This window comes from Fundulus heteroclitus, chromosome 10 (genome assembly GCF_011125445.2).
Source record: "Fundulus heteroclitus isolate FHET01 chromosome 10, MU-UCD_Fhet_4.1, whole genome shotgun sequence".
In the NCBI taxonomy this organism is placed as follows: Eukaryota; Metazoa; Chordata; class Actinopteri; order Cyprinodontiformes; family Fundulidae; genus Fundulus; species Fundulus heteroclitus.
This window is the reverse complement of record NC_046370.1, coordinates 12,027,704-12,054,125: the sequence shown is the minus strand read 5'-3', so window position 1 is coordinate 12,054,125 and position 26,422 is coordinate 12,027,704. Positions and strand designations below refer to the sequence as shown.

Here is a 26,422-nt window from a genome sequence, read left to right as displayed (position 1 = left end):
CACATCTATTAACAATGCTATAGAGCGCTAACTGTTACTACTGTGTGTGGAGACAGGAGAGTGACGTGAAAGACGGATAAAATGCGACATGATTTTTTTGGAAGAAAAAGACAGATATGGGTCGCATATGGGCAAAAAGATCGGATTTGGGTCGCATTTCCCTGCAGTGTGAACGTAGCCGTAAAGTCCAATGTGAAACACTGAGAACAATGTAAGAAGCTTCGTCATTTCATCAGCATACATGCCGGCTTAGGAGACTGTGTGACAGTAACTTAAACCTCAAACACAGGGAGGAATTTGTCGGGAGCCCTAGTAAAGACGTGCAAAAACTTCCATCTTATTCTTGAAGAATGATCGAAAGTAGGAGAGTTTAGAAAAATTCAACCTTTAAATTTAAGTGCATTTATCTAGTGGAGGAACATATCCGACTGCAAAATTATTTGCACTCCTAAAAAAAAAAAATCCTAGAAAATGTTTTGTTTAGTTATTTTAAAACATTTGTTCTTATTCTTTTGTTTTATTTAAGTTGATCAGAGCATCAAGGAAAGGAGGATCTGTGATGGTGTGGGTCTGTTTCTGTTCCAGTTCAAAAGGCTCTAGGAGTCTTGTTAGCATGGATAGCAATGTAAAGTCTCCTTTTTCTTTTTATCAAGTAGTAGGTGGATTCTGGACAATGATCCAAAAACAGCAAAACCCTGAGAAAAGATGTGAGGTAGAGCTGAAGGAAAGAGTGCACTGACTATCAAGGTCAAGATCTAGGCATCTTTGCACAATGTGGCCCATTAAAGAGAAGGGGTTGGGTTCTTTTCCCCCACAGAGTAAATGTACTCAAATTAAAAGTTGGAATTTCCTCAATCTTTTTTTTTTCTTTTCAGAAGAGATTTTAACCCCGCAATAAAGGATTCATTTATTCTAAGCCTTTGTACACACATTTACTTGGAGTGCCGGTAAATCTGGCAAGTCCTTTGAAATGCTTTATGAATCATCCCGGCAGAAAAGGTTCCTAAACCCCAAGGATAGCAAGTTTATCAGAGGATCTGTAAACGTTTCGCTGCAGGTTTCAGGAAGTTCAAGCTGCATTTTCTGGCTCTGGCATGTGAGTCCAATTCTTTAACACCTAGGTAGGCACAATAAGGTTCATAATGGACCCATTTTACTAAGCTGTCAAAATACCTGTATTAATACCAAACATCATTATACACACTCTTGAATGAAGAATAAGCATGTGCAGTATTGGGTCATAAAAACAGGAATTTAAGTGCATAAACAAAAGCCAAGGGGGAACAACATTTTGGGGAGAGCTCACAACAAATCCCTTAATGCAGGAGTGTTTGCTGCCCTACATCGTGGAAAATGTATTTTTTGCAGAGGCACAGTAGAGTTTTGTTGCAATGTAACCCTTACAGAGTTAATCAGTCACAGATACAGCACACTAAACTAATTAATGCTGCATGCGAATGCCATAAAATAAAATAGACAACAGAAGAAGCAGCTCCTCAAAAAATTGTACAAGTTTAAAACATAACCAAATTAAATCCAAGATGACGATGCAACACATGGCTGTTCACAAGGAGACAATGTTTAACTATTTCTTGTACTGGCTCGCTGAGTAAATATTGAAAACAACCGTTTGACTGAAAGAAAATAAAATCTGTGAAAAATGTAGTTTAAAATACACCGTCAGGTCAATGACAGATTTAAAGACAGGATTTTCAGCTACTGCTGCTCGTTTCCCTGGGCCCAAACCTTCATTTGTCCTCCACTTGCTCACATTTCGTATTTTCCACCGTACAATATATAACGGTATGGTCATGGACGGGATATAAGTGAGATAGGAAAGAAAGCCTTTTATCAATGGGACTGAAGCAAAAGTAGTGCAATTCAAGTAGGACAAAAACTTTAATATGTTGCTGTCAGAAGTCGTTAGACTCAGAAACAGTGAGGTGTTTAAAACAGTCAGAGAAAAGATAAAGATGTAAGAAGGTATTTAAAAGCCAACTGCATTTAAAGTACAGTATTGAGGTGTGTCTGATTACTACAAGCTGAGAGAGAGAAAGAGAGAGCGATACTTTTATCAGATAACAGGAAGGCTGAAAAAAAAGCACAAAAAGTTGCTCTGTTTTACAGTTTCCAGCCTTTAACCCGTTTCCAGTGGAACATGCTCGCTTTTGCATCTACAGTCTCTAGAATGGAGACTGCTTTTTTTGTTGTTGGTAATGCTAGCCTTTCTTTTTCTGCTCACAGTGCTAATCGCTAATGTAGGAGGCTAAAACCAGTTTAAAATGAAACCGCAGTCTGTCTGTACAAGGGCTCAGAAACAAACTGTAAACTCACGCTTAAGGTTACTGCAATACAAATGGTTAATGCAAATATATATTACCCCAGTTAATTTAAATCGGTACAATCCTAATATTCCAGATATATGTACAAAATGTATGGATAAAAAAGGGACTTTGTTTCATTGTATCTGGGAATGTAGGGAAATTCAAAAATTTTGGAAAGCAATAATACAAACTGTAAAACATCTTGTTTCTAAGGATGTTGCACTAGATCCGGTTTTCCTAATTTTAGGTTTGTATCCAAAACATACGTTGTTTACCAAACGTGAACAAGTGTTGATTGATATGTGCCTACTACAAGCTAAAAGACTGAAAACGACAGGACCAGGGTATCAAACAATGGATCAGGCAAATGCTGAAGACTTTACCTCTGGAACGCATAACATATCTCCAAAAAGCGAAAAGCGAATTATTTGAAAACATTTGGAGACCCTTCCGAAATTTTGTTGAAGGAGTGGACTTTTCTCAAGATGAAGAAGTCAGCTAAAGACAAGATTGATGTCAGACCATGCGGTTAAACAAGGGAGCCTCAGCAATGGACTATTATCTTCTGTATGCTTAAGGGACCTTATGCGAATATGTGTCTAAGAGGGCGTTTGTTTGTTGTTGCATTGGTTATACAACAGATATATCTGTAAAAGAAATACAATGAAAATATTGTTGGAGAAAATAATTGAAAACCACATAATCATTGTGTCTTTGTTAGAGCCCAGTTTACGCTGACTGGTGTCTCATCCCCTCTTGTCCTGATACAAATAATTATTGACTGCTCACTGCAGGAAGGCTAGAAAACAAAAAAAAACATTTTAATTACCCTTCTGTCTTCTTATCTGACACTTCTCGAAAGAAGAAATTGCCTTCGGCTAAAATAAGTACCACCTTTTGGTTGAGAGGTGGACTGCTGTGTGCTGGATGACTAAGCATCTACACCAGCAAAAAAGTTGACAAAAACTGGAAATGGAGAACTGGCCACAAAATTCTAATCTCTGCGTCTCTGCTTCATATTCTTCGTGTTTAATATCAGATTAAAAACAGCAATTGAAATAAATAAATAAATCATCAAAATGGTAAAAACAAAGCTAGAAAAACACTAAATTCTAAACTTCAAAAGACACGGCAAACAAGACAGGCGGCAAATTAAAATGTACAATGTTTTATGGCATCATCCTAAAAAGACAGTGTGGGATTTAGAGGGTGGCGGGAAGCAGGGCCGCTCCGAGCTAACAAGGCCGGCTCAATAAATCAATGCACCTACTCTAGACTGGATTAGATTTACAGGAACGCGCTCAGAATCATGGCTCAGAAACACCTGCATTACACTCTCCGACTGCACACCTCAATGTGAGCGCGAGCAGATAAGAGTCGGCGCCTTCGTGGAAGAGCTTCATTCAGGCCGTGCCCCAAAAGAGCGCCGTGTCACTCAAACGGAGAATGCTCAAGAATACGTCTGAAGCCCGCAACAAACCCCCGTAGCCCGTCCACATCTGCACAAGCGGAGCACTCGACAGAGCATGAGTCGCCTTTCTGGTCCTGTCGCCGACCGGGTCGTTTCCCCATTTTCTCGCTTAGCCTGAAGAGAGCGGCGAGGAGCCGAGCTCCCCGGTGGCTCGACCTTCTCGCACTCCTCCGCAGAAGACGACGTGTCGCGCAGAGAAGACAGACAATTATCAGCCCTGCTTCATCAAATGTTAACAAGTGGGGACAAATAAATATTCATGCTGCTACATGTACGGATCGGCCCGAGATGGAAATACTGCGTTCCTTAAGGACTAGCAGCTTTTTACATCATAGACATCATGTTTATTACATATTTATTACTTAAGAAGCTTAAACTGATTAAATAAAGGCCCATAAGCCAAATCTCATCCATGGCACCACTGCTCATCATTTGTTTTACCCCTCTTGGGTCCCTTCACATTTTCGGGGTTGGTGTTTTGCCCTGATTTTAAAGTTATCGTCATAAATTCTTATCTATAAATCTTTCATATGCTTTATAAACTAAATCAAAACAAACCGGGTCCCTTAAGGATGTTTCGGTGCCACAAACTTTCATTCAAAATGCAGTTTTTTGTGAACGCTAGCATTGGCATCCCAGCCTTCTCGATCTCCAATAAATAATTTCAAAACTGTTTCAACATGTCCTAAATAATGTACAAAAAAAAAAAAAAAAAAAAAAAAAAGTCTGTTAGTGGAACATATGTCAAAAAAGCGGCAATTACCAATTTGCATAAATGTCCACAACCTTAGACAAATACGTCTTTCCTGCTCTCTTTGCTACAATTTCAACATTTAATCTTCTTAGGTACACACATAACATCACTTATAGTGAAGCTAATTAACCGGAAATAAAGTCAACGTGTCCCAGTAATATTTTCCTGACATGTGCTTCTATGCATCCCATAGTTGAAGCCCAAGTTCGCAGAGCGGTTACATAGGATCAAAAGCAAACATGTGCTCTGAGAAAATGTTTGTAAGTGTAAATAAATATTTAAAAACATAAAAATTTAAAAAAGACCAATCACTGGAGACAATATGGACCTAAACTGGATGTTTCTACAAAATTGCTATAAGGACATTGCAAACACTGGTCCTGGAGGCTTTTTTTTTTTTATTTTTTTTTTGCAAAGAAAACATCCAGGCTTGACTAAAATACTCTTTAAAATATGTAACAGAATGAGTTATAGGTCTGATGAAACTAGAGTTAAACTGCCGAGCCACAATCCCAAAGTATATTTGGCACAAAAACGACCCTGAGCGTCACTGAAAGAACAACGTACACACAGTGAAACATTCTGGTGGCAACATCACGGTCTGCGGTTACTTTTTGCTCAAATGTAACCGGGCTTTTTGTCAAGGTGACTTCAATTCTGAACAGTTTCAAAGACCTGTCTGTTTTGACCTCGAACCTTCGGGTGTCAGGCTGGAAAGATGAACAGGGCTTTTAATTTTTAAGCATGCCTGGGAGTTTAAGCTCAGATAAATAAATGATGGGTTCGCTTGAGAAACGTTAAAAGTTTTGAATGACCTCGCCGAGTCCAGAACTAAATCTGACAGAATATCTGCTCGAGGGCTATGGAGATAAGATGTCCTCACAATTTGACACATTTTATCAGGCAGAGAGGGAAAATGCAGACAAGTCGGGATGTGGGATGAAAACCGACTCTGACGACGACTGAAGTTGATGCTAAAGGGGCTTCGTGAAAGTATGCGTTTAAGGGTGTGCAAACCTTTGCAAACAGATTATTGCGACTGCTTTATCCTTCATGCTTTCCCGGCTGAATTATACAGTAGGTTTGTAGGTTGCAATAAAGGTGGAAAAAGTTGTACATAGTTTTTTTTCCCTATATTTTAATTTATGTGTCCCAAAATTCTTTAATTATTTAAGCATGTCTACACCTGTGATGGCAATTTATTGCTAAAAGTGTAATTTAACAGGTTTTAAATCCAGAATATTCGTTTTGTAGAGCTGATTTCACTAATGAAAGAAATATATCGATATGTATCATCTGTAGCAGCAAAGATGGACGCATGTCGATCACGTCGGAAGACCTCGAGGGTTAGCGCGAGGTGAACGGCGGAGGAAGACTCAACGGGTCAGTGCACGTTGGGATTACATAGGAGCGGGCTGAATGGGGTAGATAACAGCGGGATTAGGAGGTTTAAGATTAATAGTGCTGTGTGTGACTCTTGCAAAGCGGGAAAATAAACAGATGTAAGTGGCTGAGGGGGAAAGTAGCATGCTTAAAACAGACTGAGCATCGCCCGTCGGCCTTTAAAGCTCCCAGGAGTCATATTAGAGGAGAGGGAGATGAGAGGGGCGACGGAAGGACGTAAAAAACGACATGAGAGGCGCGCGGAGAAAGCGAGCGGTCCAGTAGCGCAGCCTCTTAGGGCAGGCCGAGTGGATATCGGAGCGCCAGGGTTTGCCTCCTGCTGCCTGTCTGTTGTCATGGTGATCACTTGACAGGCTTTCGCCGTCCGCTTTAGCACGCTTTATTTTTAACGCCACTAGCACGCAAGACAAGAGCGGAGGTCGGAGGCAGAAACCTCCGTCGCATGCCTGGCGCAGAAGAAGGAGATGTTACCTACCCTGATAAAGCCGACAGGTCGACCCCTGATTCCCCCATCAACCACTGCCCACTTCCTCCCACGTAACCCCCCCCCACACACACACACACCTCCACCGCAAACAGGTGATGGCACTCTGACCGTCCGTCACATCTGGAAGCTGACAGCTCATTTAACATTAATAGAAGCAGGCGGTGGAGGCCGGACTGCGAATACAGAGTCCATTACGTCTGCTTTTATTAACCCCCAAAACTTAGCAGACTAATCGACTAAGCCTTTAAATCTGAGAAATCCAGGCCAAGCTTGGCAGATATCCATTCTGTATGACAATCGGCATGGGCCCGTATGATGAGTACAACAATAAATAGAAATTACTCCCATTGCTGCTAAAATAATATATCATTGGTTAATATAGCTATGATGAATTCAAATGCATTTTTATGCACAAATATTCCAGCACATTCCATATGTTTTTTTTTTAAAGTTATCACTTAGAAAATCTATAATCTGTGGCACATTTATTTTATTCTGGGTATGCGGTTTGCAATAACTGCCCCATGTGTAAATTTTTTTCTTACGCTGTGAATTTGCCCTTACTTTTCAGTCTGTTATTTCTTAGCGTTTGTTATTATATTTCCCCTTGGGTGAAAATGCACATCTCCATTTGTCTGTCACTTTGCTGCCAGTTTATCTAAATTTCCCCCCTGAGAAACGTAAAGGATGTTTGCATTATGTTCAATTAATTGGATGGATGGACAGGCAGATGGAGGGATGGGGTTGCAGGAAAAATTAACTATCTTTCCAGACTCACGAAGTTCTAGAAAACACTTGTAAACATTGTCATACTTCTCCAGACGGTGCAGGTCTCCTAATGTTTGGACATGAATTGCCCCTGTTTGTGTTACCTGTTGTGTAATTTCCCTCTAGGATTATTAAAGTATTTCTAAATCTGATACCTTGCACCTGTAAAGCACCTAGACAAGACTTTTGCAGGGAATCGCCGCCACACGCACTGAACTGAGTACCCAGAACCCGCTGATTTGACAGCTAAAACTCTTTGAAACACTTTCAAACAGCCTGCTAAGAGTTTGCTGAGGGGGATTTTCAGCTGGATTTTATGCACAAAACACTCAAGACTTCTCTCAGATCTTTGAGCGCATTTAGGAGGGGAGACAGCATGTTTTAAACCTTTAGCCCGCATCTTCTCTAAGAAGAAAGGTATCTTTGCTCTGTTTTCCACTGAATCAGACCGCACCTCCTCTGTAAAATCAGCACAATGAGCTAAACGAAGGGGCAAGGGAGCTGCTAACCTGCAGCAGCTCGAACGAACCCATTCACACCACACTGATTTCATGTAAAAATTAACATAAAAAAAAAAAAAAAACACCGCTCTCGCTTTCAGAAAGAAGCCACAAGTGCTACAGTCGTGCTTGTATGTAACGGTTTTAGACAGGAGTGGGTGTGTAGGTGAGAGAAGTAGTGGATGAAGCAGGGGGGGGGGAGAAAAGCTGTTGGCAGGCCCCATCAAACCCTCAGGCACGAGTTGGATTGGCTGAGCTCTGTGAATCATCCACCGAGTTTCTCTGTGTCTCCAGCTGACCTTTTTCAGTCTCGTACTCCATAAATCTCCCCGCTTACAGACTCTTTCCTCGGCTACATCTCACGCCGTCGTCTGCTTTATTCCTGCGGATCGTTTGCGCGATAGCATCTTCTGACAGCTTCTCTTCGCCGGCGAAGTCGGTCTCCGTGTATTTGTTCGCCCGCTGCGCATTGGCGCCATTTATCTCGCTTCTCACATAAATTTCCTTCCCGACCTTGGCCATCATTCCTCAGCTGTCTTTCAGTGATATCCAACCTTCCTACCCCCCCCCCCCCCCCGTCATTCCTTCACCTCGACTGTCACTCCCCCCTCCCTCCTTTCCCATCGTTTTCCCCTCCCTCTCCCTTCCGTACGCTCACTTGTACGCCGCGGCGTGTGCACGCGTGTGTCCTCCCGTGTGACAGGCTGATTTTCACTCTGCTGATTTCGATGTGGAGGAGATGATGTATTCAGGCAGGGGAAGCACGGAGGTGACAGGCAACACTCCCCTCGTGGTAAACTGACAGCAAATATATCAAACCGGCGTCGAACAGAATCACTGGGTCTGTCAGCTTCACAATGCCGCCGCATGCGCTTCTGATAAGTGATGCATTCATAACACCCTTATCAGCACCTTTCCCTCTGCACCGTGCAAGCTTGACAGCATGCCTGTGGTTTTGTGCGTTGGAAATAGTCTGCAATTATGTAGGATAGAATTTCCTTCGTTTAGATGTTGTTACTTGCGGGAATTTTAAGCACCTTCTTATTAAAGCGGGGGGAAATAGATTTAGAGTGACGGCTGTGCGATTAATTATCCCCCGGGTCAAAGAAATATATCTAGCAGGAAATTTTCGGAACTGGACTGGAATAAATAAGAAAATGGGACAAATGCTGGGGTATAAAAAGTGGGGAGATTACATGGAGTTGAGTAATGAAACAAAATGGTTTAGGGGTTTTAGGTGAAAGGTTCGATAGGCGTTGGATAGGCGGTAGGGAGGTACTCTCAAAGTCAAGTTGGTGAGTAGATGTGAAGTGTCTTGCCAAAGTATTAATACGTTTACCTCATTGCAACCAAAAAGTTTAATAGCTCAACACACAGTAGTGTGTCATTTTAAAGTGAAAGGAAAATGGCCAGCCAGACTGATAAATGTTTAGCCCTCTCCGTTCTGCACATTGTCCATCTAGGTTTGCTCCCACTGAATCCATTTGGGGAGATGAGGGACATTCAGCAGGACTCTCCGAGCCGATTGGGCAAAGCAACACCTGGTTCTCGCCTACTAAAGGTTTGTTTTAGCCTATCATGGTATCAAATGAAGAGGTAAGCAGAAGACATCATGAGAAACCACAAGAAGGTAAGCTGGTCCAGGCACTTCTTGCGGTTCTTCTACCAAAGAAGAAATCAGAAAAGAGATGTAACAGCAGCAGCTACGCGTGCGTCCTCCTGCGCTGCCATGTTTGTGTTGGTCCGCACATGCTTTCGTCGCACCGTTATGTCCCGCCTTAAACCCCGATACTGCAACGTGATTGGCCCGAACCGTTTTTGGTTCGGACAGAGACGGTTGAAGCCGGAGGGTTACAAGATGGATCATCGTCTGTTTGGGAACGCACAAATACCGCGAGAATTCATCTTGCAGGCAAGGTTAGGAAAATTTGTTTACTAATAAATTTCTCAAAGGTGATCTTCCTCCCTTCTCATGTCCACTGTAGCCTCTAACTTTTTCCAGGATTACCCAGTCTTGTGCTCCTTCAATCTTCCCATTAACTCTGACCAGTGATCCAGTCCCTGCTGAGGAGAAGCATCCCCGCAGCATGACACTGCCAACACCATGTTTCACCACGTTGATCAACGATTTCATGGCTTTCTTTCCACAACAGCTTACTTTCCCTCCACAAAGGCCAGTTGTCTCACACTCGCTCCATTTTCAGATGACAAATTAAACGCAGTTTTTTTCTCTCTAAATTTATAAATTCTCACAAAAAAAAATCTGAAAAGTGTGTTGCACCTGCAAAAAAAGCAAAAAACAAACAAACATGAAACCCTTAAATAAAATCCAGTGCAACCAGCTGCATTCAGAAGTTACATTAGAATTATATTATAATAAAAAACACTGTTTTTTTAGGGAACATAAGTGAATAAACAGCATAATGAAGACCAAAGAAACACAGCAGACAGGTAAGGCGCAACGTGGCGAAGTTTAAAGATAAGTTAGGTTATAAAACAATATCACAAGCTTTGAACATCTCACAGAGCACTTTTTAATATCTCATCTTAAAAATGGAAGACTACAACACGACTTCACACCTACCCAGACATGGCTGTCCACCTGCAAACAGGTTTCTGCTAACAATCAGACAGGCAGCTAAGTGGCCCGTGAAAACTGGAAGAGCTGAACAAACCCGTACCCCAGGTGGGAGAATCTGTCAGCAGGAAGACTATTAGTACTGCCCTCCACAAATCTTTTCGCAACATCATGCTCTGGGGACGCCTCTCTTTAGCAGGAACACAGGGACGCTGGTCAGTGTGCAAGATGGATGGATGTTACTAAATACAAGGTAATCCTGAAAAAAACAACAACTTTGAGGCTGCACACGACATGATGTGGTGGAGGAAAGAATGGGAAAATATTCTTTAAAGTATTAAATCAAGGGACTGAATATAAAGGCATGCCACACTTTTCAGATTTTCATTTGTAAAACAGAAACTTTGAGACATATGTATCCTTTTCCATCCACTTCGTATTGCTCTATCACATAAAATCCTCCCAAAATACATTTGCGTTTTTAGCCGTCAAGTGACAAAAACACGGGACGAATAACTTCGCAATTTTCTTTATTTCTTTAACAAGGACTCTCGAACATGATCAGAAGAAACAGAACGCGATCATCGGTGCGACGGGCAGACTGAGCAATCTGCTGGAAATGTAATTCTGTCCGAGGCTGAGAATAAAAACTGTCACTGTGTAGCGCAGGCGTCAATGTGTCAACCATGAGCTCTTAACTCAAACGTTTACTTTATGTCGCACATAACCGCACATTACTTTTACCCACAGCGCGTTTGTTTTAAAGAGAACGGACCCGCTTGACGGTTGGATCTAAAGGAACGAAGCCGGTCAAATCCTCCATTTTACACCCTTTAAGCAATCACCACCTTTCATCGCATTTACTGTCACCTCCAGAGCTGCTCGCCTCCCATCCCCACTGAAACGTAAGTCTTTGGCTGGTTAAGGATCTTACAAGTGGCAATATAAGGAAATGGGTTCAAACTTCCACTCTGTCAGCTCTCTGCTTCAGCAGCGCCATGAGGCCTTCACAGAGCAACATCCAGGAAATCTAGAGCAGTTTCCAGCAGGTCAGCCATTTTTTTTTTTTTTTTTTGGTTTTGTGTTTATCCAAAGGCGCCGACGCTGCCGCTGCCCCCATCATGGTGACCAACCACGAATATAAAACGAGCTGTGAATCATGCAGAAATGAGAGGGGGGTGGGTGGTATATACACTTAGACATGGTGCATCAAATGTCAACAAATTTGCTAATCACTGAAGGCTGGAGCACTGTGGAGTGTTAGGGGGCATGAGAGAGTGCTCTTAATATCACTCCTCCGTTAATTAATTCCCCTCACTTCCTTTCGTTCCTCTGTCTTCTCGCTCCCCCTGCTTGTTGCTAAACTGCCGGCAGGCTGCTAAATGTGTGTGTGTGTGCGTGCGCCGATTTCTGTTCCTTACGACTCCACAGCGTACGAGTTAATTTTCACTAAAGGGAGGCAGATGCCGCTGTGCGCTTACCTGCCAATGCAACGTGCAGCACGCCTCGACACAAACACACAACCCCTGCTGGGCCCGTGTAATGATATAGTCTGTCAGATCCAGAGCTGCAGTTAATGATTTTCCTCACTGGTGATTAGTCCTGAAAATGATTTTCCCCCCTCCAAAATTAATTACCTCTAAGTACCGCGACAAGTCAAAAACAAATCAACAAAACCAGGGATCGGAGTGATGTTTGCTTGTTTAATTATAGCAATAATGGCATAAAAACAAACATAATTCCACTGTGACGTGAATGAGGAGAAACTGGTTAACGCTTTTCCTTATCTTGTCTCCTCATAGGCAGACAGAGGCATCATGAGGTTCTCAAGGTATAGTAAATGATCACAGTTTTGCTGTTTTTACTCAAAAATGTACAGAAAAATGTACAAAATGTTTTTTGTCTTTAAAACAGAATAGCTAAAGCTACTCCAAGTGCTGCAAAAATACCATATTTTTAGCTACAATCACTCCATCTATAACAATTTATTGCTATTTTGAATTTTTATATTGGCTGAAGCAATAATCTACGATAAATCCTTGATTCTGCACTATGTTTTAAGTTCTTATTGAGGAGACTATTAGCCTTTTTTAGGGAGAGACAAAGAGAAATCTGATCTTTATTGACTTGCTCATGCAGTCAGTTGTTTAAGAGACATGCCCCAAGTGGCTTGTCAACTGTGTGTTTTTAAACCAGAGTTAGTGACGAGTCACACGCTTTAGTTTATATACATGGCTGTGTGCTTTGTGCAACACTGAATATAGATAAGACTTAATAACAGGAAGGGTGAATGTATAACAGCAAAGTTGCTTGGCTTCATCCATTTAAGATTCTAGCCTCCATCTATCCCAGGGATTGCTGAATTTAGTGATCGGTAAAGAGCGTTTACAATGTTAACTTTAAAATCCCATATTTGTTGTTCTAAAATAATAATAAAATAATATTTTCCAGATATTTTGCCTATTTTAATTAATTATTTATTGATCACAGCAAAAAGTCTAGAAGTCTGTTCTGATGTCTTTTACCATTATAGTCATGGATAGAAAGCAGAGCAGGCCAAAAATACTCATTGTCAGGTAAAAGCTTTCCGAGAAACAGAGATCCAGAGATCAGAGATCTGGCTGACCACTAGTCTTAATGTGGTAAAGGCAGGCCATGAAATCATTTTCAAAGACGGTATCTAATGTCTTCTTGAATCCCAGTAACAAAGCGCGCTGACCTCAGCCGTCCTAAATTTTCTAAATTAGAAGCCGAGGAAGTTTACAAGAATAAGAATTAGGTCAGGATCGCGTTTATTTTGGAAATCCAAGCTTGCTTTAAAAAGATAAAAAACCTTTTTACAGGAAGGTGTAAAACCAATGTTTTCTACTCCTTTTCTGCACAGCCTCACATCTTAAGGTTTTTTTTTTTAATGTTGATCATCCCAGTAGAGGAATGGAGGCTGGAGGCTTTGGCTTCTCAGCCAGCAACACTTAGTAAGAGAGTCTGGCAGCGGGATCCAGCAGAGCAGCGTTGGGAGATGACACCAGAGTTTCCATTATGTGGTGGTAGGGAGCTGGGAGCCTCTTCCTACCACTAGACTCCGTTGCTGGTGTTAGGTTGCCTACGATGGGGGGGGGAGAGAGAGCAGCAAAGGGGCTGGGGGTGTGTGGGGGGGTTGCTTAATGGGAAATGTGATGTGGTCATGGGTGAAGAACAGAAAATAAGGAAAGCACGGGACAGAAGGAAAGAGCAGGGCAACAGAAAGGTAGTAATGGGGAACCAGACAAACCACTGCACTCCACCACACTCTCTCATTATCATCATCATCATCATCTGCTGTTACCAAGCAACCCCACGCCGCTGTTTGCTAGTGCCGGTACTAGTGCCAGTTTGGTAGTGGCCAGCAGTTTAACCCCAAAACATGGTGGCCACCAGGCAGCGAGTCAAGCAAAAAGAGGCTGTGTTTAGGTAGGCGGGATATGAACACCTCCTTGCACAGTGGTGGTTCCTGCATGGATGGGGCCCTGGGTAAGCTCACTACTACTATTCCCCCCCTCCCCCGTAGTAACTATTATAAAAAAAAAAACAGGAAAAGAAACACAGATGACTTGAACTCATCCTATGTGGGTGCTGTATGATCAACAGCAAACATACCCTGATCTCCCAAATTTCATGTGGGCATCAATTACCCACTGACAACCCTAACCCTAAGATGCTAAATATCAGTCAAAATGAAAAAAAATGTACCCAGTACATTACCCAAAACATAAATAGTAATTTGGCAGTCACATTTGAGGTTTAAAAAAGTTAGGGAATAAAGAACAATGAAGAATACTTTTTTAAGTTGAGATTAATAACAATCAGGTCCTTCCTCAACGGGAAAAAATAAATAAAAAATAAACTAGGATGATACTTATTACCCTGAGGTATAATTTTGTTTCTCCACAAACAAAAGTACATGGAGGATTTAATAATAATAACAATAGTAATCCATTTTATTTGAAAGCGCCTTTCAGAGCCCCCAAGGGCACTGCACAAATCCAACAACACATCAACAATAAAGCATGATAAAAACAACTAAATCCCAGCTGCATAAAGAAGGATGGACTACCAATGAAGGAGTTCACAAAATACAAAGTTTTTCAGAAGGATGCTAAAGAACAAAAACAAACAGGTAGCTCTGCTTTGCGTACACGTGGGTCGATAATATCACCAGAGGCCCACATACTGTATCAGGCTAATTAGCTGGCATTAGTAAAGACTATGGCAGACGAGCAACTTTTAACAGGTTTCCACATGGAAACAAATTGCCAGTGCAATAAACACTGCTGAAGGAGGAAGTTGGTCAAAAACATGTGAACAAACAAATAAGTACATGAAAAAGAAATCCGTTGCTCCATGCATATTCAAACCCAAGTCCCAATTTGGACGCGATTACAAAAATATGGGCATCAGACGTGAGTTGGACTCGGGTTCTACAGCTTCAAGCCTTGACTTAGACACGAGCTTGACGAACAATCTTTAGGAGAGACTGGGGATAGTTTTAACGGGTCCATCGCAACTCTGCACACGCTCAGTTTAGTCCGTACTACACATGAAGAACTAGCATCATTTAACAAACAATTAGTGTATTTCACACATAATTTTGAGGTATGAATGTAATTTTTTGGGGTTCAAACATTTTTGTCAACTGTGGCTATCTCATGGAATAAAAAATAAAAGCAAGTCGTTAAATGTAGCTCATTTGACCAAATTAACAATGTTGTCCTCTCTGACTTACTGTCTACAAGTCACTGTTTGTCATGGTAACCCTTTACATGAGCACGTATATAAGGGTTCTCTGTTTTGTTTCACTACAGTAGCAGGAGTGGACATCAGCCTCCATGTTCGCCTGCTTTTGTTCAAAGCTACCATCCGACAGCGTTAACAGTAATCAAAGCTACAGAGTTGGCAGCTCTAACAGAGATGTGCATATTCTCCAGTGAAAGGGTGTGTTTGATTTATCAAGCAAGGCTATTTGCCCACCATGGGGCTATTAGGGTTCATAACGAGCTCTTTATGGCGTCCTTATAATAATGGCGACCAAACCAAGCTCTGTATTAAATGGCTTTGACTCATTTAGGAAAAAGAATAAACAGAAGTTAATGCTGGTATCTTATTTTCTAATTATTTAGCAAGTTTCAAGACAAGGACACATCCGTTTCTTTGAAATCAACGCATTTCCTGTCATGTTTGTCTAAAAATGGATTAATCTTTCTTATTCACTCACTACATAGCACCGTTCGCCGTATACATTAGCACACATTTACTGTTTAGATTTGACATCTGAGGAGTGTTTTTTAAGTAATTGATATTTCTAGTGGCGTAACTTGTGAACGTCATTATTTTACATAACAATTCACAAGAAATTATCGCAAAGATGTTAATTACTCATGTATTGAGTTAGCTTTGAGATGTGTTTAATTCATAACCTGGAGACCGTAATACATAAAGTTCATCTTGGTTCCTATACCTAATGTGATGTCACCAGATGTGCAACAGAAGCTTGCTTTTGGGAGGGTAGATTTTATTCTGACTAAATTTAACTGTTTCTGGAGAACTGACAAAACGAATGACATTACAGTAATAGTTGTCCTATAGGTTGCAAACTACATCTAGAGTGAGTTTGACCGACTTTACAGAAAACTCTTTACCGATGGCTTTAAAGAGCCAGGCTCCACGTTTTGAGCCCTGCGTCGAGCACAAGCCGCAAAGGCGGAGCGATGCCCGCAGGAACACATGCATACAGTGGGAATGCACTTGTATGGATGCGGTAATTAATGGATGGGAACCAGTTTAGGACCTTGGTAGCGTGCCAGCAGCTTGACTGTGGCATAATGCACAGATGTGCCATTAAGTCAAACGGCACTTTGTTTTCCTCAGTGGAGCTTCCTTCCATTTCTAATGGCCCTCTGCCAGAGTGTGTACTGAATTTACTCAGTTAATACTTTTCCTGACTACAGCAGAGCCTGAAAAGAAGAAGGCGGTGAAGCGGATGAGGGAGGGAGGTGGGGGGGGGGGGTGTAAGCACCCTTTGTTGACAGCCCACTCTGTGCCCTTCCCTTCTTTCACTTTCCCAAAGTAGTGCACAAAGGCCACTTGTCCTGGCGCTGCCAGTGCCCCACCCCTTCCCCAGCCGCCGGGCCGCCACACCAGTCCGTGCCCTGGCCAGGGAAATGAACGCACGCACGTTTAAAATGGTGCCCTCTGTGGGGCACTGACGAGCCGGCACCCACATGGCACAGCCGGGCTGGAACCCCCGGGTTTTCCCGCCTCTCTGCTTTTATTCTTCCCTTGAGACCCCGAAGTACTGCAGGAGGTCAAAAACCAAAAACCACGCCAGGTGCAGACGCTTGGCTACCACGTTACTGACCACAACAACCCAAACACACACACACACATTTCAGACCTCCTCGTATTCATGACACCCTCACCCTCCCACCCACTTCCCCTCCCTCCCACCTGCCCCCCCCTCCCCCCCCGACATGCCAGACTTTATTAGACATCCAGAAAAGAAAACAGAAAACATGCTTGCTTGCCTGGAAAATGTTGCCTCCACATTCTTAAAGGCTCAAAGCCCGAGCATCGCAACAAAAACAGGAGTGGGTAGAAGAAAGTTGGAGGTAAAATAAAAAAAATAATAAAAAAAATCAAAAAAGAAAAGCTATAAAAATCCAAGAAGGGTATCCCCTCCTCCTCCTCCTCCTCCTCCTTCAACACCCTAGACCCCCCCTCCCTTCCTGCCTCCCTCCTCTCGCGGAGTCACTCCTCTCGGTCTGGCCTCGTCAGTGAAGGGAAGGGGCTTCTGCACTGCGAGTTCACACTAAGCCCCCAGGCTGCATCATCTTTTAGTCCATGCCTTTCATGGCTGGGAGGAAAGAAAAGCACCGTCCACCCCTTGGTTGCGCCCCTGTGTGCGCGCGCGAACACACACACACACACACCAGGAGGATGGTGCTGGTGATCGGCTGCAGGAGAAAAAGGAGGAAAAGCTTTTGTCCTTTATAATCTCCCGATGAAGAAAAAGCCGCGGTCAGGAGAGGACGCTAGCTGGGAAGTCTCTGCGCTGCTTCCTCTGCTGTCAGCTGCGCAACAAATAGTCATCCTCTTGGTTGTGTTTGTTTTTAGAAGGGGGAGAAAAATCTCACGGAAGAAAGAAGAAGAAGAAGAAGAAAAAAAAGAAAATCTGTAAATCAGAAATGCCAGCTTGAACATGCGGAGCCGTGCTCTCTGGGCTCGCAGGCTGCGATCACTTCATAGGATCCGCACAGCACAATCCCTCCTCCCTTATTTCCCCCCTCCTCCTCCTCCTCCTCCTCTGCCGCCTGCTTCTTTTCCCAGTTTTTTTTTTCTTCCGTTTTTTTTATTTATTTAAATTCTGATCTGGACTCCTCGGTGTTTTGAGAACGCCTGTCCCAGTTTTTCCGCCACTCTTAGCTGCACACACTACTACCCCTGCCTTGCTTCCCTTTTTTTTACCCCCTTCCCAATTATTTTGGTCCCTCCGTCTACTCACTTTCCTTAAGATCCACGCAGAACATCTTTCTCTTTGTAGCGTTCCTGCGCATTGTTCACGCAAAAAAAAAAAAAAATCATAGTTTACCAAACTGATTTCCAGATTTCTCAAATCTTTTGAGATGTTTTTAAAAGCATAAATGCAAAATTCACTTTGGATTTATAGCAGATATTTTCACAGACATAAGGCTTTAGCTGTGAAACCAGGATGGATGGATAAATGAATGGGCGGATGGATGGGCAAACTGATGGATGGATTGACGGATTTATTTATTTCAGACACACAAGTATATAATAAAGACAGTATATGTCCATATAACATAAATTAAAACAGTGTGAAAAAGGGTGTATTGGCAGAAGCAATAAGCTTATAATGCCCACCCTGCAAAGCAAATTTACATTGGACTAGAAAGCAAAAGAAAAAAAAGAAAAAAGATAAAAAAAAATGGCTACCGTTTATAATACATACCAACGTATGATTTTAGGAAAAGTATTATTCTACAATAATAACATATTGCATAACATACGGAGGGAAGGATAAATGAATATAACCTGAGTTATTTCAATGGGATACTGTATTTTATTGTCCATACCTGGAAAATACATAAACCAACATAATAATAGACATAAACCCAGACTTTTCCTGCACTCTTCCCCGTCTGTTCCCGAAAAAGAACATCCAGATCCATCCTAAAATGTTTCATGTTGCACAAATTCAGCTAACAGTTGATGGGGATTTTTAAGGAAGCCCTCAGAGGGAAGTGTGTTATGTTCACAGTTTGATCCCAGGAGGGAGGAAGCTGGAGTGGAGCTGGAGTGACTGATCGTTCAGCTGAATGGCCGTCAGGAGGAGCGGCTGGTTGGAAAAAAAAAAAAAAAACAAAGCGAGCGGAGCCTCCCTGCCACTCTGCAGCAAGTTCAGGGCAAGCCGGCGAAAACACACACACACACAAACACACACACCTCATCGGCCGCATGACAAGCGCGACCAATGTACAAAGAGTCCGGTGCCAGGAGCGATTATCGGTGATAGAAAAGTAGAATGGTGGAACAACCCCGGGCACTCTGCGCCCACAGGACAGTCGAAAGTGTCCATCCTGGTGAAAAAATGTCACCTGAGTAGATTAATGACGAGCATTCACTTCGTGTCTGTGTGCGTTATCTCAGCTGCAAAAAAAAAAAACAAAAAAAAAACAAGCAGAGACGCGGCACGTCAACCGAGTCGCCGTCTGCAGAAAAGACACATCTGAGGAGCGTGACCATCAAAGGCTGCGACTTCCTGCCAGCCGGCAAGACAAACACACACGCATGCATGCACGCACACCCTTGATGAGGTGTGGGGTTATGGCTGCCCCTCTGATCTTCCTGTCTTCAGTAACATAAGAGAAAGTGCAGCAGAGGGGAGAATAAGGGGGGAGGGGTGACTGACAGCGATATGTTAATATGGAACATGATAGAGATGGATCGCATCCCAGCAGACACTGAATCACTCTGGGAGGTTGGGAATATATTAGGAATAAAAGGAAAGGTAAGGGAGGGCTGAGTGTGAAGGAATACTGCAGGTTTGTCTTAGTGGCCTCTTCTAATGCCGGGTTAAAATGTACATAAAATTCTATTTACTTTTATTTAACGATAAATTAGCCATACTATGGGTTTATCTTTTATTGCAGTAGCATAATCGCTAATGAGTCCCTCACATTTAGGAAAAATACAACTTTACGGATATTAGGTATCCTTACAGGTGCCAAACTAATACTTTTAACATAACAATACTTTTTACAACCCACTGCTGCCGTTTCACAAGGCTGGAGCGTACAGAGTGAGGAGACCAGATACATAGGTCCTCACTTATGCTCTCTTCTCATCAGCTTACCTCAAAGGTTTTCTACAGGATTTAGGTAGGAGGACTGAAATGGCTCTGGATAAAGATGGATTTTGTGTCTGATGAAACATTTCTGTGCAGATTAAACCATATATTCCCCTTTTGTCCTTTTCTTTATTATTAATAATGCACACACTAATATTGCAGCGCTGCTGCGTTGTGTAGCCCTGACTTAGATGTCCATGAATGGTAAAATAAAAACCCAACATTCTGGATACACATGGCGGTGCAAATCTAGCTACCCAAATGGAGAAAACACAGCGGTCGCCTTCAAAATAAAAGCCACTTTTCACAATACATTATTCAAAGCGGCTTAGTGTGAGATTATGCTGCTGCAATGAAATGTTACTTCATTTTAAGAACTTTCTTAGCTCTCTTTTAATTGGAGTTAGTGCAGAGGAGGCTGTAAATTGCAGTCTTTAAAAAGGGTGAAAAAAAGTTTTGATTTTAAAGCTTTTATTTTAATTACCACATTATTTAAATCTGCCATAAACTTTATGAACTAAACAGAAGAGAAAAGCAAAGCAGTCACAATGCTCTCAGTTTGGGAGAACAATAATGTTGTATACTTCAACTGGTACTCCTCCGAACACGTACAACAAAAGAGCAACTTTTTGTCATTTATAACAACTTAAACCTTTAAATTTTTAAAATACGCTCAAGCAAACTCTTGCACGTGTAGCGCCCCTCTTCCTGCAGTCTCCCAACCACTCAAAATCCCAAAAATCATCTAAAACTTGTTCAAGGTGTAACTGACAGATGGGATTAACCGTTGCTTGTATGACCCCCAATAATGACGCCCTGGGCAAGTGCCCACATGACCCCAACTCAAAAATTAGGGGTTTTGGCCGATCAGGGGAGTGGTGGTCTAGTGGTTAGAGCATGGCACTTGTGTCCTGGATGTTCTGGGTTCAACTCCCACAGACTGCTACTCTGTGTCCCTGAGCAAGACCCTTAACCCTCCCTGGGCGCTACACAGTGGCAGCCCACTGCTCTCCAAGGGGATAGGTAAAATGCAGAAAACAAATTTCATTGGAATGTATGTTGCAATGACAATAAAGATGATAAAAAAAGTGTGAGAAAGCTTTGTTTGCTGGAAAGTCAAGGCAGAAAGAAGTAGCTCTAGGAATTTTTATATATATATTTTTTTACATTTTTTCAGTAAATATTTGTGGAATCGCTTTCATTTTGGCTGCAAAGGATTTGAAATTCTGCTTAAGTCTTTGTATATATGAGAAACAGTTAAACAATTAAAATTAGAGGACCTATTTTCCTGCTTTCTCCTCTCTTTCTAACAGGCAATGAAACTGTTGATCTCAATGGGCTTAATAATGACTGAGTCCAACAGTTGATGAAAACGTTGCTGCACGTTTAGAGAGGGCGACGAAACACTAATGAGAACAGATTGGCACAGCAGGAAACCTCCCTGCGAACAAACAACTGCTTTTACAGACGAAAAGGCAGCCAGATCTGACTTTAAGCCAGGACTGACTTCACATCTGTTTCCACGACACACAGATTCAACCGCAGCGATTATACGACCACTGTGAGTAAATATCATCACATTGAAATAAAGGATTTGGTTGTCCATGTTTGCTTTTATAGTTTGCTCTCTTTTCCTACTGTTCTGGGTTTTTAAGTATAGCATACCTAAAAGAAAAACACTAACGCCCCCGAGAGTCCACGTCTGTTATATATTCGCAGGCCTTTTGAACTTGACACTGTTTTTTTGGTTAAAACTGAAAAGACTTGTTGCCTTTCCACTGTTTGTATACACCACAAAGGCGCATGTTTTTCTCTGACAACGGCGCAATTTAAAAACGGGTCCCAGAGTGCGAGGACTCAAAAACATCCCTGTCTCTGTTGTCATCTACACAGGAACAAAAACAGAATCAGTCTGCATGAGGGAGCCCTGACACATACACAGAATGACTGCAATCTGTAGAAATCGACGCACACGCGGACAGTTTAACGGATGCCTGCCAGTTTAAAAATCGCAGTAGTGGTTTTATAATTCAAAATCAGCTGAAGCAACATGTAAACCTCCTCGTATGTCCATATGAACTCAACAAAAAACATTATTAATAATTACGTGTTGCCGCCTTATTAAGCAGAGAGTGTTTGTGCGCATCGATTTTAAGAACATACCGCCTACTAGTGGCGTGGCAGGGAAATTACACAGTTTTTAACTGCTGGGTTGTGCACGGAGATGGCAATTAAAGCATTTCCGTGTAGAAGTGTTAACGGAAACGGAGAAACAATCCCGTTTTTATTGGACGGTTGTCATGCGCACAGGGCCTCAAGGTAAATTCAGCTGCTCTGTTAAGTCGTCAGAGGGTAGTTAGAAAACAACTAACCACGCCATGATGACCAAGGAGCTGAGCGGACATCACCGAGATAAAGTTGTTAAGCTCAATGCAGGGTTACATTATGACACAATACCACTCTCTTTGAACATCTCTCAGAGCACCGCTTACTCCATCCAACTAAGAATCCACCTGAAAAACTACCTTGAACACACCATCCCCACAATGAAACATGATGCAGGCAGCATTATGCTGCGAGAACAGGAAAGCTGGTGAAAGTTGTTGGGAAAATGGATAAAGATTGGGGCAAAGTATTAGCTTCTAGCAGGAAAACATCCAAAAACATAAAGACAGGGCTATAAATAAATTGTTTAAATTAAATGTAACTGAGAATCTATGGCAAGACCTTTACAGCTATTTTGCAAAGAAGAATGAACAAACATTGCCCTCTATAGATGTAAAAATTGGTGAAGGCATAACCGAAAAGCCTTGCAGCAGTAGTCCTATAAACTGTAGTCCTGTAATTATAGATTTTTTTTTCTATTTTGCAATTATGCACTACTTTATGTTGTTGCGTCACATGATATCATAATGAAACCCACTTAAGTTTGTGCTTGTATCATTACAAGACAAGGGGTCTAAAGACTTTGCAAGGCATTATACAGTTTAAAAATGACCAATCTCAACAGACTAAAGATGGCTGTTGTGCCAACTGGTAATTTCAAAATGCAGTTTGCTTTTTATTTATCAGACTGTAATCTCCCTCCAGCTGGATGCCTTCTGGAAGCCCTGACCCTTGGCAGAGTAAAACATGAGAAGCAACAGTCAAGCTCTAGAAGACCCCACAATTGGCCCTAGTCTCCTATGTGGATTTAACACAGAAAGGAATCCCTCTTCGTTAACCAGCCTAATTATGCTGCATGTGCCCTTTTGCTGTAAGTGTGTAAGTGTAAGAACTTGGCTGACGAGAGGAGCTGAATGTAGAGGCCAGTTAATTCCCCCTAAAGCCCTTAAAGGATTTTTTTTTTGAAGAAATCAAGCGGGTAGAGCGAGCCAACCTGCTGCTCCGAGACGAAGCCAGAGTTCAGGGCATCCGATTTGAGGTTCAGGGGTTCGCTGTAGATGCAGGGTTTGGGTTAAAGGGGAGGTTCAGCTTGACACCAGATTTACCACAGTGGATTCCCCTGTAATGTTTAAGAGGGAAGCTTTCCTTTGTGTGATTTTTGTTCCGATCCTTAGAGCCTTTCTGAAACAAATTCCTTCTATTTGTTGCTTTACAGGGCATGTAAATTGGTGGTTTAGAATGGACTGCCGGAAATTATTGACTCACCTGAAAAAGAAAATTAAACAGGAAACCTCTGATTATGTTGCAACCACAAAAACGCTTAAGTCTTTCGCTTTTATTTTTTTTTGTAAGACCTGCAAATAAAATGCACTGATTTGGCATTATTGGTGTAAATGACATAATATAGTATGGCCCAATGCAGCTGTTTGATGCTTGTTTATATATTAGTAGAGTGTGTGGCATGTTGAAATCCAGGCTTTTATTTTGTAAATACTAACACTAGAGAAAGTAAATCTGTCTTGGTTAAAAAAAATGAGGGGAAGTAATGAAAGAAGGAAATGAATAACGGGGAATGCACTGGTTTTTAATTCACAGTAAGATTCAGGCAGACGGCAGGCCCGACGTATGTTAAGCCTGGCTTTAAATCCACACGAAAACTCTGTTTCGCATCAACAAAAATGATTATTTCTGAAAACCACCAACATTTTGAGGAAACCCCATGTTTGTGTTTGCGTGCGTCCGGCGAGGCAAAGGTTTTAGGGTCCATTTGCGACCATTGTTATCGACTTGGCCATTGGAGGAAACATGAATGCTGTTGGAGAGGTGACGATTTTTACGTTGGTTCAGACGCTTTTTGCTTGTTTTGTTTTAATGAGCCCATCTGCTCCATTACGTTGCAAAGCAGAACGATCACGTGGAGCTCTCCCTCCCAATCCCAAGGGACCATGTGGTTGTTTTGAAGGATTCTAATTGGCTGACATAGGTTTTAGTTTTGCGGTACGCTGCCCCCTATGGGTTTGGCATGTTTAAAACAATGTTCAGTGGCATAATGGTCCGGATTTGTGAAGATGACAACTTTTATGAAAACCATCCCATGTGTACGATTATTGTTAAAAACAATATATGGGAGATATTAGTTTGTCTTTTTAAAGATCCGGCTACATGTGTACACGGTCTTCATTGTTTATAACGTGTGGGATGTTTGTTGATGAGTGTTGGGTAAATGAAAGTGAAGTTAACCCCAATTTTCTGTGCCAAAAATGGTTGCAGTTGCATTCATGTTAAACTTCAAGAGGAGAGACAGTTTTATTCTGTTAAGCTGTTAGAATAAACCTGAATATTTTTAGCAGGACCTAAATTAATTCAAAGTATGAATTCTGACCATTTTCACATGAAGAAATTCATATTTCTAGCTGCTTTTTTTTTTTTACTAAGAATCCATTCAGAAATGTAAGTTCAAGAGGCTTTAAATATGGAAGCCACATTAGCATCGAAAACTAACTGGTGGGATGCATACTGAGACGGCAGGATGAAACAAGACAAATGAGAGAACAAATGTCTCATGAACAAAATAATAGCAGAAATTTCACTATGGCTGCAGATGAAACATTAGCTCATGAGTCCAACCTTCATGCTTTGGAGATTGTTAATGTTAATTTTTTCCTGAATTCCTCATAAATATTATTTTCTTTTCAACTGTTCAATGCACAAAAAGGAAGAACTCCATCCTTGTCTATCTGCAAACACCTCAACCAACAGCATATAGTCCGATGTACTTTTTTGGATAATCTTGTGATTCCTTTATTTTACATTTGATTCAAAACCCACTAGCCCCACCTATATCACAAAACCCATTGCGCATTTCTTTCTCTTTTGTGTTATAACCCCAGAGAAAAGGCGGTGGGGGGAAAATGAACTGGCAGTTCAGCCAGAGAAGAAAACCATAAATAGGTATCAGCCAGGAAAAGTCTGATTGTTGCATCTGTGAGAGTGGCGCGGTTTTACTCTGATGCATTGTTAATTTTCCCTGTATTAAATATTCAAATAAGAAGCTCAGGTTTATCCTCCTGCCTTGCAGTTGTAGGCAGGGTAAATGCCACCCCTCGGGCATGTATGTGTTGACATACATGCCCGAGGGGTGCTAGACCCCCCTCTAAGTACCTGTCCAGATAACAAACCTAACTAAATACTGCATCTCTGCTTTTGTTTGCTTCAATTCCCCCCCAATTTTTTTTTTCTCACCCTCCCACGCCTCGGTCCCCGCGGAAACCGCAAGGAATGGGGCCGAAAAGATGCAAGGATGAAGGATGGAGATAGCGAAAAAAATGGAAAAGAGAGGAGAACAAGAGGAGGGATAAATTACAGCACGGGAATGCAAATGAGCATATTTTATTTGGGGGTAGCCAAGGAGGGCAGGCAGGCTTTATCTTCCAGGCAGGAACAGCCCCCCTGTGGCCTCTGGATCAGTTGTAGCATGAGTGGAGGGAAGAAATTCGAACATTCTCTCTCTGCCTTTTTACTCGCGGAGAAATAAAAAAACAAAGCAAGAAATATAGCAAATACAAAACTCTCAGAGGCTGCTGCAGTCATAAAATAAAATGATATTTTTGCTGCGTTGTTACGCCGCCGTCGCCGCTGCTTTTCCTGCACCTCCTCCACCCAGAGCATAGAGAAAGTTGCAGAAATATGGGCATAGAGCCTGGCTAAACACAGCCCTGCCACCATTGCCTCTAACTCCCCACCCACCCCCATCTGGGGTGAGAAAGTAAGCATCGGGGGGGGGGGGGGGGGGGGGGACGAGCCGGGGAGGGAGGAAGCAGCTTGAGCCAGCTGCAGGTGGTCTCCAGATGTAGCGGTTCTGGGGACAAGCCCCTCCAGCTCCGTCGAGGACGACACGGAGCACCCTCCTTCCCCCTTTTCCTTCCATCGCTCCTCCTCTTCTTGCAGTGACAGGAGCCATCTGGCCTGGCAGCAAGAGAGGGCGAGAGAGAGAGAGAGAGAGAGAGAGAAGCACAAAGTCCCACCCTCCTCAGTGTGGCCCCTGGATGCCACTCAAGAGTGCATGAGTAAATAAAAAGCATGCACGCACTCAAAAGCATGCCCAAAGTGCCCCCCCCCCCTTCTCACCCTGAAAAGCTGTCACATGGCTATTAACCCGTCCAAGCTGCAGCCCAGCTGTGCTCCATTACGATAAAAACTCCAGGGTCGGGGGGGGGGGGGGGGTGTTCCTGTCAGCTAGGAGTCAGCCCTCAGATACTACACAGTGTCCACTTACAGCCTTTTAAAGTTCGCTTTGCCAGAGTTGCAACCATTTTCATCATCATAAAATCCCACCCACCTGCTCGTT

The 26,422-nt window shown here is 42.4% G+C and overlaps 1 protein-coding gene across 10 annotated transcripts in view; it reads right to left on the bottom strand.

Annotated features, from left to right (window-relative positions):
* Positions 1-26,422, bottom strand: part of ctbp2l (C-terminal binding protein 2, like) — a 155,388-nt gene that overhangs the window by 28,581 nt on the left and 100,385 nt on the right. The window contains exon 1 of one of the 10 annotated variants that reach the window (XM_036142024.1): positions 16,847-16,987. The exons of the other annotated variants lie outside the window; for them this stretch is intronic. Coding sequence (XP_035997917.1) covers positions 16,847-16,868 — 22 coding nt within the window. The 5' untranslated portion in view covers positions 16,869-16,987. Of the gene's footprint in view, positions 1-16,846; positions 16,988-26,422 lie in introns of those variants that run through there. 10 annotated transcript variants of the gene reach the window in all.